Source organism: Trachemys scripta, chromosome 1, assembly GCF_013100865.1.
Source record: "Trachemys scripta elegans isolate TJP31775 chromosome 1, CAS_Tse_1.0, whole genome shotgun sequence".
NCBI classification, from domain to species: Eukaryota; Metazoa; Chordata; order Testudines; family Emydidae; genus Trachemys; species Trachemys scripta.
In genome coordinates this window covers 97,626,634-97,645,043 of record NC_048298.1, presented here as the reverse complement: position 1 = coordinate 97,645,043, position 18,410 = coordinate 97,626,634, and the positions used below count along the sequence as shown (strand labels likewise).

The window sequence follows — 18,410 nt, the reverse complement described above, 5'->3', positions numbered from 1 at the left end:
CCCACACACACACAGAGAAAATGAAAACCACCTCCCAGACTGACCAGGGTGCCTGCAATGTGTGTGTGACCTGCTGCTGAACCTGCCCCCGTGTCTGTACCCTAGTAAAGGTGACTGTCCTCTCCAATTTCCAACCCCCTTCCCCACCTTCAAACACACTCTCCCCTAAAAAAACATGATGGAAACAGTAATTAACAGAAACGCATTTTTTATTAGCAACTACACAGTTAGGGGATGAAACTGGGATGGGGGCTTGGGTGAGGCGGGAAGGAAAGGACTTATCAAATTTTGCGGAATGAGAGCCTTCTGGTACTTGAGCAGTCTGCAGGGGTGGAGTGACAGTTTTCACGGACTGCCGCCCCTCCTTCTTTGTACTTTGGGTGAGGGAGGTATGGGACTTTGTGGCGGGGGAGGGTGGTTACAGATAGACTGCAGCGGAGCTCTGTCCTCCTGCCTCCGGTCCTGCAGAACATCCACAAGGCGCCGGAGCGTGTCCGTTTGCTCCCTCATTAGTCCAAGCAGCGTTTGAGTCGCCTGCTGGTCTTCCTGCCGCCACCTCTCCTCCCGTTCGCTGTGTGCTCGCTGGTATTGCGATATGTTCTCCCTCCACTGGGTCTGCTAGGTTGCCTCGGCTTGGGAGCAGCCCATAAGTTCTGAGAACATGTCGTCCCGTGTCCTTTTCTTTCTACGCCTAACCTGCGCCAGCCTCTGGGAGTGTGATGCCAGGGTAGGTCGGGAGACAGTCACAGCTGTGGGATGGGAAAAAGGGAGTGAATTCCTCAGAAAGATAAATTTTTTGTGAACAAAGAACATAGTCTTTCTCTGTGAACAAGACCATGCACAGCACCTATCACATGCGCACTCAGGACAAGGTCGAATTTTCGGCCTTCGCATTCAGTGCCTGGGATCTTGCAGTGCAGATCAGACAAGCGCGGCCGGACAGCGGAATTTGGGTAGCAGGCTGACATGGTAAGCCGTAGACTTGTGGCAGCTTAAAACTTTAATAATAGCACTGTCCTACTTTCACGTTCAAAGCAATGCTCCTAGCGTTGGCCAGTTCCTGCTGTCCGGCAATCCGGCAAGCATGAACTCTGCCCCTGTCCCACCCCCTCGCAGCTGTCCCCGGGAAAGATCCCTGTATGCTGCCCCTCTCCCGCCTCCACCACATGGCTGTAAACCGCCTGTTACAGTTCTGTAAAGGAACAGGCAAGCAGTCCCAATACTAACATTCCTCTAATTCTAAGCAGGTCACCATGAGCGACATCACTCTGATGAGGATTTCAGAGAGCGACAAAGAACGCATGCTGCGTGAAAGCCTACAATGACCAGGGCCGTATGCCGCCATGCTCTGCAAGGCAATGATCCCGGAGTACTTGCTGCTAGCCTGGCGCGGGAATGTTTCCTACTACGGAGGACACAACAAGGCCGCTCTCTCAAGGAACCTCATGCAAAGGCTTTCCAATTACCTCCAGGAGAGCTTCATGGAGATGTCCCATGAGGATTTCAGTTCTATCCCCGGACATATAGACCGAATTTTACTGTAGCTGCACTGGCAAGGACTAAACAGTAGAGCGCCTAGGGCAAACTAATCATGAAAAACCCACTGTTAATATTAACATTCTGTTCATAATAAATCTTTACATGTTTAAAACACTTACCGACTGATCCTTCCCCTGATTCTGGGTCCGGGTTAACGCCTGGGGACGGTTGGTAGGGGATCTCGGTGAGGGTAATGAAGAGATCCCGGCTGTCTGGGAAATCAGCGTTTTAAGTGCTGTCGACTGCCTCGTCCTCCTCATCTCCTTCCTCATCTTCCCCGTCCGCTAACATCTTCGAGGAAGCGGGCGTCGACAATATCCCATCCTCAGAGTCCACGGTCAGTGGTGGGGTAGTGGTGGCGGCCGCACCTAGGATGGAATGCAGTGCCTTGTAGAAACGGCATGTCTGGGGCTGGGATCCGGAGCGTCCGTTTGCCTTTTTGGTCTTCTGGTACCCTTGTCTCAGCTCCTTGATTTTCACACGGTACTGCGTTGCATCCCGGCTGTATCCTCTCTCTGTCATGGCTTTTGAGATCTTCTCGTAGATCTTTGCATTCATCTTTTCAATCGCAGCTCCGAAAGCACGGACTCATCGCCCCGCACAGCGATCAGATCCAAGACTTCCCGATCAGTCTATACTGGGGCCCTCTTTCTATTCTGAGATTGCATGGCCATCTCTGCTGGAGAGCTCTGCATCGTTGCCAGTGCTGCTGAGCTCGCCACGATGTCCAAACAGGAAATGAAATTAAACTGCCCAGACAGGAAAAGGAATTCAAATTTTCCCGGGGCTTTTCCTGTGTGGCTGGTCAGAGCATCCGAGCTCAGACTGCTGTCCAGAGCGTCAGAGTGGTGCACTGTGGGATAGCTCCCGGAGCTATTAGCTATTTCCATCCACACCTACCCTAATTCGACATGGCCATGTCGAATTTAGCGCTACTCCCCTCGTTGGGGAGGAGTACAGAAGTCGAATTTAAGAGACCTTTCTGTCGAACTAAATAGCTTTGTTGTGTGGACGGATGCAGAGTTAATTTGATTTAACGCTGCTAAATTCGACATAACCTCCTAGTGTAGACCAGGCCTAAATGTCTAAGGAAAAGACCCCTCAAACTAATAAGTGTCTACAAAAGTATGTTACAAATAATACTGGGTGACTGATAAGGGATGCCTACACTCTAATTACGTTCTGTGATTAATAAGAGGTACTTGTTATAGCAAATGTTTTTTGTAATGACTGAAATTAAGGACCCAGTAAAAGATGTTTAACTCATTAAGAGCTGTCAGTTGTCACAGATGTTATTAATTATGACCAAATTAGAACTTCCTTTAGGCTTATCTATCGTGTAGTATAGTAGGTGGTAAAATATGTCTTTTCCTGTATTAATCTGACTGATAATCTTTGATTAAAATAATTCCATTTGTCGATCCCTGTTCTGAAAGACGCTTCATATTCTGAATTAAAAATAATTAATACACTGAAAAACTTGTACATGATCTAGTTTAAAAAATAGTTACACTACAATATACAAACTTCAAGTATCCAGCTGTTTAGAAGTGTCTAATACTGCCAGGTACCTTCAGTGGAATATGAGGGTCCTCAACACCTTACTACATCTATTTTCAGGTGGTCTTAATTTGCAATTTGGGATTTTAGGCAGGTTAGAGTTGTAGGCTTTTCAGATTTAAGATTGATTTTCCAGCTTGTCAGAGGAGCATGATCATGGCTTCCGAAGCGTGTCTGGCAAATAACTCAGAAATCTAACGCTGAACAAAGAACAAACAAACAGTTAGTAAAAATTATAACAATAGATTCAAGATATCTTGCTATGGCACTGGAACTCACCCCTGGCTACACAGATTGATAATGGCAGATACCTGAGATAATGGGTTTTCAACCTGGGAGCTGTAACCTTTGTCAGGTCACAAACAAGTTTCAGGGGGTTGCAACCACCTTCCCCTTCTTTATGGCTAGATGGGAAGAGGATCTTGAAAATTGTTTCTGTTTTCATATAGGATAATTGTATAGAAGAAGTTTAGAACCATTGCCTTAAAACAGCCATGATATAGCACTTAACATGAAATGCTCCAGAAAACCAATTATAACTTAAGGAAGGCCCAGCAAGTGGGAGCTGAATTCTGCAACAAGACTCTCTTGTGTCTGTGGTAAATTGGGAATCCTGCTGTAGATTCAAGTACATTAAAAAAAAAACAAAAAAAAAAACCCCACACACAACCAAACCTCTGAAATGTACTGAATTGAAGTGGGTAATAGGAACTTGAAATCTAGTCAATTTAAAAAAAAAAAAAAAGTTAAAAGTTCTTCTCCCTGTTGCTGTCGGAAAAATCCACACAAATTGCTGGGAAAAGAGTGAAAATTAATTTACATAAAATGCTGTTCACAATACAAAGTTATTTTCCCCTTAGTCCCTTGTCAGTGTTAGAAATTAAGAAAAAAATCCAGACAGACTTTTTTCTGTTAACAAAATGCTGAGACTCTCTCTTCCCCCTCGGGTTTCTTTTTTTAAACAATGTAATCTATTTTTAAGTGTCTGTAAATTGCTTAAGCATTAGACCCACAATAGAGGTCTCCCTACAAGATGTGGAGCAAGCAGATACCGGACACAGTGTTGGTATATAATACTCTAAATGCTCTTCAGTGATTACAAAACAAACCTTACTCACTCCACATTCACACCCCAAATGTTCTATACCAGAATCCAAAGGTCAGAATGTTCCCGATGGCCAGTCGAAGATCCTTCCATCAGGATAAGCTCATAGGATGTGGGGAGCCAGCAAAAATCACATCTATATCCACACGGTAGACTGGATCAATAAATGACTCCGATTTGCAGAAAAAATAGGCATCCGTTCATAGTCCATTCCGTCACATCATCAGGTCTTTGCCTTTGTTTATTAGGCCTTCTGCCCACACAACTCCAAAGAGACAATCCTGGGTGGGCCGCCATGATCCAAGGCGTGCCATTTCCTCCGATTCTTATACAATTTTATGTCAGTCCAGCTGGTGTTATTTCCTTTTCTGATGATTTTCCGTAATTTTCTCAGAGCATAAGATTGTTTTTGCACAAAGAGTTCTAATAGTTCTTGACCTTAAGTTCTGGCTTCAGCTGCTAACTTGCAACACACGCATTTATGTCACGCGTACGTCATTCATACTAGCCCTCAATGACCTATAACATATTACATGATATATGAATCACAATGTGTGCGCGCACACACACACAATTTTGGGTGCTGACTCTTCAGGACAATGTCTTCATATGAGTTTATACAGCATCTAGCATAATCCAGATCTTGACTTTGAACATTATCATAACACATACGTGTGTGTATATATATATATATATATATATATATATACACACATACATACACACACACACACACACACAGAAATAAATAAGCGCAGATGTCCACAGGAGCCGGATTTTGCTTGTCATGGCACATCAGCCACAGGCATACCCCGATGCACCATGCAACAGGCCTCCAATCACAGCACTTTAGATCTTATGATTCAGGAGAGCTCCATCTACTACATTTCTCTAAAAACTCTTGTTAGAATTTATAGCAAGTTGTAATAAACTCCACTGGAAAAAAATCAGATTATGTTTGTACCTTGCACTACTAACTTCACTGGAGATGAAGACGACTCATTTGGACTCTTTGACACAGATCCAGCGTCTTGAAGATGTGCAATCTACAGTAACAATTTTGTCACTGTTTAGGAAGGAACACTTCAGCTTTGCGTCTTCATTTTCCAATTGGATGCTAGGGAGAAGAAAAAAATAAATGGAAATGAATCACTTCCATTCTGAAGATAAATGTTTGTGAAAAGCCAGGATCACCAATCATTTCTACAGCTCCAGATTTATGCAACTAAAGACAGAAGGAATCAGCAAACAACCTATTTTTTGCTGTTGCAGAAGTTAAATGTCTTGGTGAATTAAAAATAATCACATACAACTTCTCTCAACTCTGCTTTGACAGCAACTCATTTTCTTTCTGATTTCAGACATATGCCAATACCCCCCACCACGTTTCTAGTTACAGCTGAAAAACATACACATCATTAGTAAATAGAGATCCATCGTCCCACTGCCATCCTGCTGCTTCCTTTCTTAGCCCAATCCAGTAGTAATGGTTCTGTCTCAAGCGTTTGATGTTCTCCTGTAATTGAGAATAGCAGAAAATATTTTTCTTCGTGGCCCATCCTAAACTGAACCTTCCCTCTTATGCAATTTGCTCTACACAGGACAGGAATAGAAGCTTTCACTGTTGATTTGAATTAAAAAAAAAACAAAAAACAAACAAACAAAAAAAAAACCTTACTCATTACCATCAAAACAATTATTCCTTTGGGGAAAAAGGGACCCCAGGCCTCAATACATGAATATACTTAAGAAAACTAGATTCCAGGCAGTTGACAAAAAGACGTGCATGAACATTTACAAAGCAGGAGTCAACCAATACCAAGTTAAGTCTCTGCATTTCCCTGTGTAAGCTGCTAATAAACTTACTATTTTCACTGGGGATCGGGCGGGGGGGGGGGGGGGAAGCGTGTCAACTATGGCAGCAAAAAAACTCACTGGATGCTATTCAATCATCCAAGAAGCCACTGTCAACATGGAATATTTCCCCCCCACCACTCACTGCTATGGATCCCTGGGGGAATGACACTCCCTCACAAATCCTACTCTAGGTTCATGAGTAAGACTAAGGTTTAGTCAAGGGTATTTTTAGTAAAAAAGTTATAGACAGGTCACGGGCAATAAACAAAAATTCGCGGCCTGTGACCTGTCCGTGACTTTTACTACAAATACCCATAACTAAACCGTAGCTGCTCTGGGGGCCCTGGGGGCCAATGGCTGGTCCCTGCTCCAGCGGCAGGGGCTGACTGCCACCAGCCACCCACTACTCTGAGGCCCTGGGGCCGCTGCTCAGGCAGTCCCTGGGACCAGCGGCTCTGGGATCAGCCACATCGGCCACTGTGGAAGTCCCGGAGGTCCTGGAAATTCACGGAATCTGTGACCTCCATGAAAGACTCACAGACTTATTCATTATGTATTGATTATTGGCATTATGACTTGAAGAAGTGGTATTTCAAACGAAGTAGTCTACTTATTAAAAAAAGACAGCGGATTAACTTCTTTCTGTTCCTAATCTTAAATCCAAAGGAGATTTCTATTGAAATCCATTTGCTTCCTCCTTACTCTTTTCAGTATTTTATAGGGCTTGTAGATAAAAACGTGTCAGCTCAACTCGGGATAAATGCAGTCTTTGAAGGCCGGCATTGTCTCTACAGATGGAATTAAAAAGACCTATTTTGAAGGGGAAGACTTGCACAGTATGGAACTAACTTCCACCCTAATTCACAAAAAGACATGTCATTTCTATCAACAGAGAGGCTAATGAGATTGTTTCCACATAGTCACCAGTTTATTCTAAAAGTCCTCGGAAAGCCCCAGCTTCAGGTCTCTCACTACCATTCTTTCCTGCACATCTCCACAAATTCCTCTTACTTACCCTATTCAACTGCCATTATTCCTAAATTTGCATCCCATTGCCCATACTTATCTCTTGTCTGCACAATAAACTTTGATTGTCATTTTATCACCAATGCATGGGAAGGAGATAAATACATGGAAAAGCCCAGTGGCTAAGAACAGATTTTCAGCAGGCACTCACTCTTTAAATAACAAAGATTTTCTTGGTTGACTGATCCCGTAAACACTATTAGGTCATTTACTGCATCTCCAAAGGTCCAGTGAAGGACTATTCCCTATAGTTCATTTTCTAGTGTTTTGTCAACTCTAGTTTTGAGGTTTCCAAGCAATGGGGTTGCCATCATTTCCCTTGGGGAAAACTATTTCATATCCTATTATACCCCATACCCAAATATTCAATCTCCACTTTCTTTTTTATGTTCATTCTATTACTATTGGCTCCACTCTGAGCCCCAATTGTCCCATAAGTCCTTGATTTCAAGTGGAATTATTCATATCCTGCAGTGGAAGAATAGGGCCCCAGCTTAACATATTTTCTCCTCTGAATATTTGTTCCATTATTTTACTAGTGACTGTGAAGATAAATGGTCCATCCCAATTACCTATTAATCCTCTCTCTGACGTGCCACACACTGACTTTCTGAAACATTCCCCACCCCCTCTATCTCTAGAGGATGATAATGTAATATTTTACCATTAGTTTACCATTGTCTTGTCTATAATTCTCCCACAGACATTTATATTGCTGTATAAATAATCAATATAGGAAACCTCCAGAACAGACTTCATTGGGTACAGAAGATAAGTCAGTAATGGGATGTTTGTTAAAACAGGTAAAATAGTTTCACATTCTCACCAGTTGCAGTTTCTCTTTTATCACAGGAAGTGTTGCGCCATGTGAGGCGCAGTACTCCTTACTGTCTTCCCAGCTCTTTGTATCAGTGGAAAAGTAATAACAGTTCCCTCCAAAACCTATCCAGTCTTCCGGACACTGCCTGACCTTTGGAGAGAGAGTTCCTGGGAGACATAAGGCAAACAACATAGTCACATTCTAAGACATGTTATATTCTCCTTAGCCATCATATTACAGGTTGCTGAGATAGAGCAGAACAGCTGAATATCACTAAACCTTAGTCTGAGTATCATTGAAATTCCAGCTGAAGTTTTAGAGTGCCAGTTGTTCTGGACAAACTAAATTGGAATAGGTACCTACTGCAACCAACCTACCTTTGTCTTGCAATTTCAAAAGGACACAATGTTCTTCACTAGGGGCTCTGCTACCCCAGTGATAAGGTGTGCTATGAAAACCATAAAAAGATAGACCCACTTTCTGTCCCAAATTTTCTGCAATGTTGCTGTGTATTGTTAAACAGCTGCCACATAATATAGCTGCATTTCCCTGGTGGGAGAAGTGATTCCTCTCTCTATAGGCTGTAAAGCACTAGTTTGTGATAGCTTCAAAAATCCAGATAGGACATTGTCTTCACAGGGAGTTATTCCAAAATAGCTATTCCTGATTAACTCCATGTGTGGATGTTCTTATTCCAGAATAAGAGTGCCTAATTTTTCAGAATACTTAGCTTTTTTTTTTTTTTTTTAATAAATAGTGCTTTATATGTTCAAAGCACTGTGCATATATTAATTAATCTTCACAACCCTAGGCAGATGGGCGAATATTATCTCCATTTTGTAGATAGGGAAATTGAGACAGAAGGGCAAGTCATTTTCCCTAAGGCCAGAAGACAGCAAGTCAGTGGCATAGTGCTCCCTCTTCTCCTTCTGAAGCTAGTAGCAGTGCTGCTCTCTGCTGGCAGTTAAGTGACAGTCATTCCCTCTGTGCTGCACACAGGATGCAGAAAGAACAAAATGCTGCATTTGACAACCTGGAACTGCAGCTAAGTCTTGACTTGTGTCCTCACAGACTAAAGGAGAAGGAAAGCAGCTTTTGGTTTTCCTCTGAATACAACATTTGCAGTAGAGGAGGAGGAGGAGGGAGCATGGAGTGAGGAAGAAGGGACAGGAATGGAGGGAAAAAGGACAGGAAAAACTGGTTAAAGGTGACATGCAAAGAAAAGGGTGGGGAAGTGGTCTTTAGTTTCTTATGACATATAAAAACCTAGAAAAAATTTTTTTTTTAAAGTTATTCCTCTGGCAACGTATCTTATGCCTAGAGTTCACAGTGTTTTCCCGAGAAGGTAAGATCTGAAGTTTTAATTTAAAAAAAACAAACCAACAAAAAAAAAAAAAAAAACAAGCAGAACAAACCCCTTTATTTAAAAATAATCTCATAGTCCTTCTCTATAAATCATAATGCAGCAGGGAATAAGGTGCCCATACCCCTTATTTTAATTTTGCAGTTTACCTCTAAAGCTAGAAGGGGGGAAAAAATGAAGAAGCACAGTGGAGAGTAAAGAGTAACGTGAGAGAGAAAGAAAGTAGCTAATGAAAGGAAAGAAAAGAAACAAAGTGTTACAAAAGAAAGCATCAGATGGGACAGAAAAGCGAATACACTGAAAAAAATGAAGCAAGAGACAGGGACCAAATTCCGATCTCAGGCCTTGGCTACACACGGGACTTCACAGTACTGCCGCGGCAGCGCTGTGAAGCGCGAGTGTAGTCGCGCCGCCAGTGCTGCAAGAGAGCTCTCACAGCGCTGTATGTACTCCACCTCTCCGAGGGGAATAGCTTGCAGGGCTGCGAGCGAGCGTGCAGCGCTGCAGGCTCGGATTACACTGGCGCTTTACAGCGCTGCACGCGCTGCGCTCAGGGGGTGTGTGTTTTTTCACACCCCTGAGCGCAGCAAGTTGCAGCGCTGTACAGCGCCAGTGTAGCCAAGGCCATAGTCATACCCACATACCTCCACTGCAATTCCCAGTTGCTTTCATGTAGCATAATGCTTTGGTTACCAGCTCTGATAATTTGACATAGCAGCTACTAAAATCAGTTCAGAATTGAGAACTAGGAAGAAAAGGGATTATATTAATGAATCGTGTGATTTAAAGGCTTGTATCTACAGCGATGGCATACAACATTTGTTTCCGGCTTTCCACTAACATATGCTGTTTATTTAGTACAGTACTGCTACTCAGCTGGAGAATATTGTGCTTCGGTGTGATTAAGCTCTCCCTGCACAACGCTAGTTAATGTGCAATTGAATCAGACAATGAGAACCAAAAAAGGGCTATGAGACCAACCAGTACAGAGTGGCTGCCAGTCCTTTCAAATATTCCATCACCTAATTCAGGCATTATATTGCAGCAAAACCCCTCTTTGACACCACAACTGCCACTTTTCAAAGATATGTGGGAGGCACCTTGTCACAACTCATCAGCAGAGCACTAATCTGTACTACTTTATCAACCATCTCCCCAGCAGATGCTATCACACTGTGGTGAGCAGAATGGGAATAAGGCCTTGGCTACACTTGCGAGTTACAGCGCTGTAATGCCACCCCCAGCGCTGTAACTCACTCCCCGTCCACACTGGCAAGGCATTTGCAGCGCTGTATCTCTGTGACTGCAGCGCTGCATGTACTCCACGTCCCCCGAGAGGAATAGCGTGTATTGCGCTGCTGCTGCAGCGCTGCCGCTGCAGCGCCAGTGTGGCTGCCCAATGCGCTGTGACTAGCCTCCAGAAGCATTCGGCAGTATCCCACAGTGCCTGTTCTAGCCACTCTGGTCATCAGTTCAAACTCTACTGCCCTGGCCTCAGGTGGCCAACCATGTGACCCACCCTTTACATTCCCTGGGAATTTTAAAAAATCCCCTTCCTGTTTGCTCAGCCCGGCATGGCGTGGAGTGCTATCAGTGAATCTTTCCAGGTGAACATGTCTCCACGCGCCAGGTGAGCCCCAGCATGGAGCAATGGCGAGTTGCTGGACCTCATCAATGTTTGGGGGGAGGAAGCTGTACAGTCCCAGCTGCGCCCCAGCCGTAGGAATTACGATACCTTCGGAAAGGTATCAAAGGACATGATAGAAAGGGGCCATGACCGGGACGCCCTGCAGTGCAGGATTAAAATGAAAGAGCTGCGGAGTGCCTACCGCAAAGCCCGCGACGCAAACAGCTGCTCGGGTGCTCCCCCCGCGACCTGCCGATTCTACAAAGAGCTGGATGCAATACTTGGGGTTAACTGTTCAGTGTAGGTGCCCCCTGAAGCTGTTGGCTCTCCACAAGGCACAGAGACCCAGAGGACAGTGCAGCCCTGAAACAATCAGTCCCCCTTGCTCACCATTTTGAGGCTCCCGTGGGATGTGTGTGCTCTGTTTCAGACGGGAAAATTATGCAATTGTGTAGACCCTGTGTGTTTTCTACTCCTTAAGTGTGGAGGAAATCATTACTCTGTCTGGTATAAACAATGCTGCCTCTGTTAAATGTTGCATTTTGCCTATACAGCTGCATCAAACTTGAGACCTCAGCTGTCACTCTTATCACCTGCTCAGAGACTGCAAAGACTCAGGAAGAGACCGCAAAAAAGCAAAGAAGAGATGCTGCAAGAAGTGATGCAGCAATGTATTAAGGAGAATGAGAAAGCACAGAACTGGAGGGAGAGAAAAAGCAGGATCCGCCAGGAAAACGCAGCGCGCCAGCGGCAAAGCATGGAGCACCGGCAGCAAAGCACTGATAGGCTCATAAGCATCCTGGAGCGCCAAACAGACGCTATCCAGGAGCTCATAGCCATGCAGAAGGAGCAGTATGGCAAACGCAAACGCCACCCCCCCCCTACAGCCCTTGTCCCAAAACTCTTTTCGTTGTGCCCCACTGTCACCTCCAACCCACTTTCCCCAACTTCCGTGTTCTTCACGCCACCAGCTGCCTCCAACACCAGTATCTTCACCACCCAGCCCTGAAAACCACGACCCTTACCCTCTGCACTCAACCCCCGTCACCATGCAGTATAGCTATCCTGAAGTGCAGCACTCACTGCACAGCACACCAGACAGGACATATGCGAATCTGTGATTGTACTGTTCCCCACTCCACCCCCTTGTTTCTTTTCAATAAATGGATTTTTTGGCTTTGAAAACATTCTTTATTATTGCATAGAATAAAAGACTCCTTAGCCCAGGAAATAAACAGGCACTGCAAGTCTGCTTAGCAAACACTGATTCCTAAAGATTGGAACTACTGCACTTCACTCCCCTGCCGGGCACCCGATATCACTGCTGGTTTTCAGCCTCAAATTGCTCCCTCAAGGCATCCTTAATCCTTGCAGCCCCAGGCTGGGCCCCTGTGATAGCCCTGCTCTCTGGCTGTGCAAATTCAACCTCCAGGTGTTGAATCTCGGCGGTCCATGGCTGAGTGAAGCTTTCACCCTTCCCTTCACAAATATTATGGAGGGCACAGCATGCGGATATAACCGCGGGGATGCTGTTTTCGGCCAAGTCCAGCTTCCCATACAAGAGATTGCCAGCGGGCCTTTAAATGGCGAAAGGTACACTCCACAGTCATTCGGCACCAGCTCAGCCTGTAGTTGAACCGTTCCTTGCTGCTGTCAAGGCTCCCTGTGTAGGGTTTCATGAGCCACGGCATTAACTGGTAAGCGGGGTCTCCAAGGATCACAATGGGCATTTCAACTTCCCCTACCGCGATCTTCCGCTCTGGGAAAAAAGTCCCAGCCTGCATCTTCCTGAACAGCCAAGTGTTCCGAAAGATGTGTGCGTCATGCACCTTTCCGGGCCAGCCTGTGTTAATGTCAATGAAACTCCCACGGTGATCCACAAGCGCCTGGAGAACTATAGAGAAATACCCCTTCCGATTAACGTACTCAGATCCTAGGTGGAGTGGTGCCAGAATAGAATGTGTGTCCCATCTATCACCCCTCCACAGTTAGGGAACCCCATTTGTGCAAAGCCATGCACTATGTCCTGCACATTACCCAGAGTCACGGTTCTTCTGAGTAGGATGCGATTAATGGCTCTGCAAACTTGCATCAACACGATTCCAACGGTCGACTTTCCCACTCCAAACTGGTTTGCGACTGACCGGTAGCTGTCTGGAGTTGCCAGCTTCCAGATTGCAATAGCCACCCGCTTCTCCACTGGCAGGGCAGCTCTCAATCTCGTGTCCTTACGCCACAGGGTGGGGGTGAGCTCCTCACACAGTCCCATGAAAGTGGCTTTTCTCATCCGAAAGTTCTGCAGCCACTGCTCATCATCCCAGACTTCCATGACAATGTGATCCCACCACTCGGTGCTTGTTTCCCCAAGCACAAAAGCGGCATTCCACGGTGCTGAGCAGGTCTGTGAATGCCACAAGCAATTTCGTGTCGTACGCGTTACATGGCTCGATAGCATCATCGGACTCCTTACTCTCACTGTCACTTTAGATCTTAAGGAATAGTTCGACAGCCAAATGTGATGTGCTGGCGAGATAAGTCAGCATACGCCTCAGCAGTTCAGGCTCCATTTCCCACAGACAGATCGCGCTGCACAGAAACCGTTGAAAGATGGTGGACGGAAACAAAGGGATTTCTGGGATGCGAAGCGATGCATCACGGGGCGTTGGGACAGGATCCAGAATGCCCTGCACCCACACCCCCTTCCCACAACGCCAGAATGGGAAGAGGTGCTCTGTGGGATAGCTGCCCATAATGCACCGCTCCCAATGGCGCAGCAAATGCTGCAAATGTGGCCACGACAGTGTGCTGGGCAGCTGTCAGTGTGGACAGACTGCAGCGCTTTCCCTACTCAGCTGTATGAAGTCAGGTTTAACTCACAGCGCTGTACATCTGCAAGTGTAGCCAAGGCCTAAGTTGCTCCCTTTGTAAGAAACTCCTTCCACATCACACATCCAGATCAGAAACTGCCTGGCTTTGAGCTGCCATGCTATCTCTGAGGCAAGCTCAACCAGTTCAGATGCAGGGTGAAGTGCAGGAAAGATCACATCTGGGGACTCAGGAACAGCCATCTGTGAAGCTGAGGTGCATATGGAGACGCCATACATCTACTGAATGGCTGCTCATCTTCTGCTGGTCTATCAGGAGGACTTTTCATACTCCATACTGATGACCCTGAAGCTATCGAATGGCTAAAATGTGTCATGTCTACCTAGCCCTTTTGACTTTTTTTTATTAATACATTTCTGTTTTATCTCTCTCCTTTATATTTTGAACCTTTTCCCATCTTTATTGTACCACTTATGCATTTGCTAATAATGGGCACAACCTTAAAATACATAGCAGAACTCTCTAGCCCTGCTGGTTTTCTAAGGTATCAGACCTCAGAACTGTGACTTGATTGGTTTCTTAGACTATCATTGTTTTCTAGGCATTTTTCGGGGGAGGGATAGCTTAGTGGTTTGAGCATTGGCCTGTTAAACCCAGGGTTGTGAGTTCAATCCTTGAGGGGGCCATTTGGGGATTTAGTTGGGGATTGGTCCTGCTTTGAGCAGGGGGTTGGACTAGATGACCTCCTGAGGTCCCTTCCAACCTGATATTCTGTGATTGATTCAGGATTTTATATCAGTTACCAGACCTTGTAACTTTGTAGTTTTCAATCCTTTCTGGTTAGCTGCACACAGAACACTATAAAACAGTTAGAGGGGACAAAACGACTACTGAATCCAATTAAACTAATGAGGGGAATTTCAGAGAAAGAAAATATAGTAATTCAAATTGGATCTAGAATACTTTAAATATTTTGGATCATGAACTGATAAATCAATTTGAATTCTGCTGCTGTTTAGAAAGAAGTATACAAAAGAAAAGAAAATGCCAAATTTGAACTCTCCTGGAGTGAGCACACAATACAAATTAACAGGGAACTGCTACAGTAAGAATTTAGCGATCTCAAAAAAATCAACTTATTTTAGTGAATTGAGTATGGGGTAGAACAAACATAAGGCTGAGAAGCTTGAATAAAATGGAAATACCGATACTTAACATGAGATAGGTGTTCAGATTTTAAAAGTGCATCCGATAATCATGAAGTGTCATGCAAGTGCTATACATTACTTAATGTATCATCAGGAGTTTTGACCAAGGATGCAAGGGAGAATCTAAGCCTTCTGCATATTGTGAGCATTTGCATTAGTTTCACTCCCACAGTTCTATAAACAAGCCAGAAGATGAAAATGTCCAAGGATATGTTCTCCCCTTATTCTAAAGCCCTTACCTGTCAGAAGCAACACCAAAATAACCACAGCCAGTACACCAGTTATTACTTTCCAGACGATGTTGGAGCACTGACCTGAAATCAGAAGAGTTAGCACCCAGTCTTATTATACTGAATATAATGCTTATGATTGCCTTGCCTTTCTACATTACTTTCCATTGGAGGTTCTCAAAGCACTTAAGGAGTTAAAATGACTACATCTACTTTAAACAGTGACATTGTTGTCTGAACATTGTAACAAGTAATCCCAATGATGATTATAAGTGAAAAATTAAAGAAGAATTTAGTTACTTCTATTTTTCAATGTATTTTATTCATGTGATAGCACTCTTCATTGTCAGTCAGTGTCTGTGTTACTTTCAGAGAGCAAGAGAAAACATTTTAAAAACAGAAAACTATAACTGTAAAGTTAGAGACACTATCATGGGGACTCTAGATTAAGTGTGGGACCAGAAACTACTTTTAAAGTCTTTTTTGAAACTGACTAAGTTTCAGGTAGACACTATCTCTTTAAGGCCTACAACATCCATGTGAAGCAAATATGGGTAAACAGAGATATGGCGATTTAAATATATGGGAGGTGCCTCGCCACAACACATCAGCAGAAGACCAATCTGCACATTACCACCAACCATCTGCTTGGTAGAGGATATCATGCTGCAATGTGCAGAATGGGAACAAGCTGCTCCCTCTATAAGAAACTTCTTCTACATCACTCATCCAGATCAGAGACTGCTTCACTTTGAGCTGCCATGCTATAGCATGGTAGCTAGATCAAAGCTAGCTTGAGAAAGAAGTGCTGCAATCACATCTCCTGATTGCAGTGTAGACGTACCCTTGACATACCCGTAGTCACTTTCCCAGGATCACTATCGTGAGGCCAGGCCTACACTACTAGGTTTTGTCAGCCTAGCTATGAGGTCAGGGATGTGAATCCTCCTCCCCAGCAGACACAAGTATGCCAGCAAAACCCGCATCACAGACCCAGCTGTGCTGACACAAGAGAGCTAACATCATGCATGGAGGTGCCACTATGGTAGTGGCAAAAAATCTTCTATTGGCATATCCTGCATCTACACTAGCAGGCTCTGCCAGTCTATACCAGAACAGTTATATTGGCAAAGCATTTGCAGTATAGACAAGGCCTCGGTCAGTGGCAGAGCCAGGAACAGAACATCGGCCTTGTAAGGATAAATTCCCAGATTGAAGCACTAAACCAGTCTTTTTGTTGTTTAAAAAGAGACACCATTAGTTGAAATCTAGTCATTTAAAAAGTTCAAAAGTAGATTCAGCTATTAGTTACTAGTTGTCCAAGTTCCATGCTTGCATGGAACAATTTACAGGACTGGAGTTTCATACATCTCTGAATTATTTTGTCTACTATTAGAACTACTAGAATTCAGAGATTAGAAGAAAACCCCCTATTTTTTCAGATTTTTTGTGCATTTGTCATAACTTTGTACATATCTCCTTTGACAGTCTGTTTCTCCCTTGCTGATGAGACATATACATATATATGTATACACATACATACACACACACTCCACTGTAAACCAGGGCACAAACTCAGGTTTGAACCCAAACCTCCCTACCATCTACACACACACCTGTCTGACTCACCTCAGCAAGCACTCAGGACCTGAGTCCTAGGACCCATCCAGGGGGTGGGTCTTAGCCCAAGTCCCACTATGACTTGGGTTCAGGCCCTGTCATTTTACAGTGTGGATACAGGTCAAGTCATAGACCTGAGTCAGAAGGTCTGCATGGGTACATCTACACAGCAAAAAAAAAAAACCCAAAAAACAAACCATGGCAGCAAGTCTAAGAGCCTGGGTCAACTAACTGCAGCTTGTCCTGTGGGGCTAAAAATAGCAATGTAGACATTTGGGCTCAGGCTGAAACCCAGCAAGTGGGGAGGGTCTGGGAGCCAGGAACCTAGCCCAATATCTATACTGCTATTTTTAGCCCCCCAGTGTGAGCTGAGCAAGCCTGAGTCAGTTGACTGGAGCTCTAAGAGTAGATGCTGGGGGGTGTTGCTGTGTAGCTGTACCCATAGTGCAGTAGGCTCCAAGCCAGGACAGGAGCAGAAAAAACCCTTATTTGAAGTAGAAAAGATTTAAAGGCATTTCAAGGGGCAGCTCCTCCTAGAACTAGGTTTTTTTAAAGCTATTGAACTCCCAGCCATTTAACCTGGGACGGTCCTCGAGGGGGACCCTGTACGAACCCCCGTGCCCTCCCCACGCGGGACACCCACCCACAGACCCGCCAGCACCAGGATGGGGGGGCGGCTGGAAAGTCACCCCCAAGGAGCTGCTGCCTTCCTCCTACTCTCACCGCAACGTGTCACCGACGGACAGGCACCAGCTGCGCTACGCTGTTCCGGTGAAGCCACCCGCACTCCAGGCTCCTCATCCTTCGCCAGGAGGCTGCAGCCGGACGTAACTACGTGTCCACTGCGGCCCGAGTCCGAGGCGGCCGCTTCGGGGCTATTGGGGCCCGACTCGCACTCGGCTCCGGAGAGCGAGAACTTTTCCACCACAACCTCGCCCGCCTCAGGCGAGTCCAGCGGGCGCTGCGAACGCCGGTGGATGCTGGAGCCGTAACCCGAGTCCAGGACCGATCTTTCCCAGGGCTTCGGTCCTTGCTCAGGCGTCCGCAGCTCCGCCGCCATCTGCAAGGCCACCCGCTCACAGAAGGCAACACAAGTTAAATTCCGCGCGCACCGCATCCTGACGCTTGTAGAAAGTGCTTCCTGTACGCATGCTCAGTGACACCTCCTGAAGCCGCTGCCCTTCACTTGCACTGATTAGCCTTAAGATTCTGCTGACTGCTTTTTACAGGGGTTAAAAAGGGGCAAAGGAAGCAAATCAGAGGAGGGTCTGAGCAGGGGGTGAAAATTGACTGGTCGGGGGGGTTAAGTAGCTGGAAGCAGGGTTAGGATAGGAGCTGAAGGCAAAATCAGGGAGGGGAGATGGAGTTAAGTCCAGGTGTGAGGCTTTGCCAGAGGGTAAAACCCAGCACAGGCAGGGGAAGAAGGGGTAACAGTTACCCCAGTGGACTGAGACACCAGTGTTTGGCAAAAAATAGGGTAGGGGGAGCAGAGGGGCTTTTTTATTTCACCTCCCACAGACAGTACCTCTCAACATCAGCTTCCCAGGGCAGGGTTCTTAAAGGCACAGGCATCAGAATGCCTAGTCCAGGGGTCAGCAACCTTTCAGAATTGGGGTGCCAAGTCTTCAT

At 45.3% G+C, this 18,410-nt stretch overlaps 1 protein-coding gene across 3 annotated transcripts; it reads right to left on the bottom strand.

The window, feature by feature from the left end:
* Nucleotides 1-2,550: 2,550 nt before the first annotated feature.
* LOC117881375 (C-type lectin domain family 2 member B-like) lies at nt 2,551-17,870 on the bottom strand. 3 transcript variants are annotated; one of them, XM_034778541.1, is made up of 6 exons: nt 17,505-17,870; nt 15,171-15,245; nt 7,914-8,074; nt 5,617-5,720; nt 5,169-5,321; nt 2,551-3,299 (listed from the first exon to the last, which is right to left on the bottom strand). In XM_034778541.1, exons 1-5 carry the CDS (start codon nt 17,839-17,841, stop codon nt 5,204-5,206), a joined length of 795 nt encoding a protein of 264 aa, XP_034634432.1. In that variant the 5' UTR covers nt 17,842-17,870; the 3' UTR covers nt 2,551-3,299; nt 5,169-5,203. The 3 variants fall into 3 exon arrangements, with proteins under 3 accessions (XP_034634432.1, XP_034634423.1, XP_034634443.1); XM_034778532.1 differs by lacking the exon at nt 2,551-3,299 and having other exon boundaries at nt 4,940-5,321; XM_034778552.1 differs by lacking the exons at nt 2,551-3,299; nt 5,617-5,720 and having other exon boundaries at nt 5,191-5,321.
* Between the last annotated feature and the right edge of the window lie 540 nt (nt 17,871-18,410).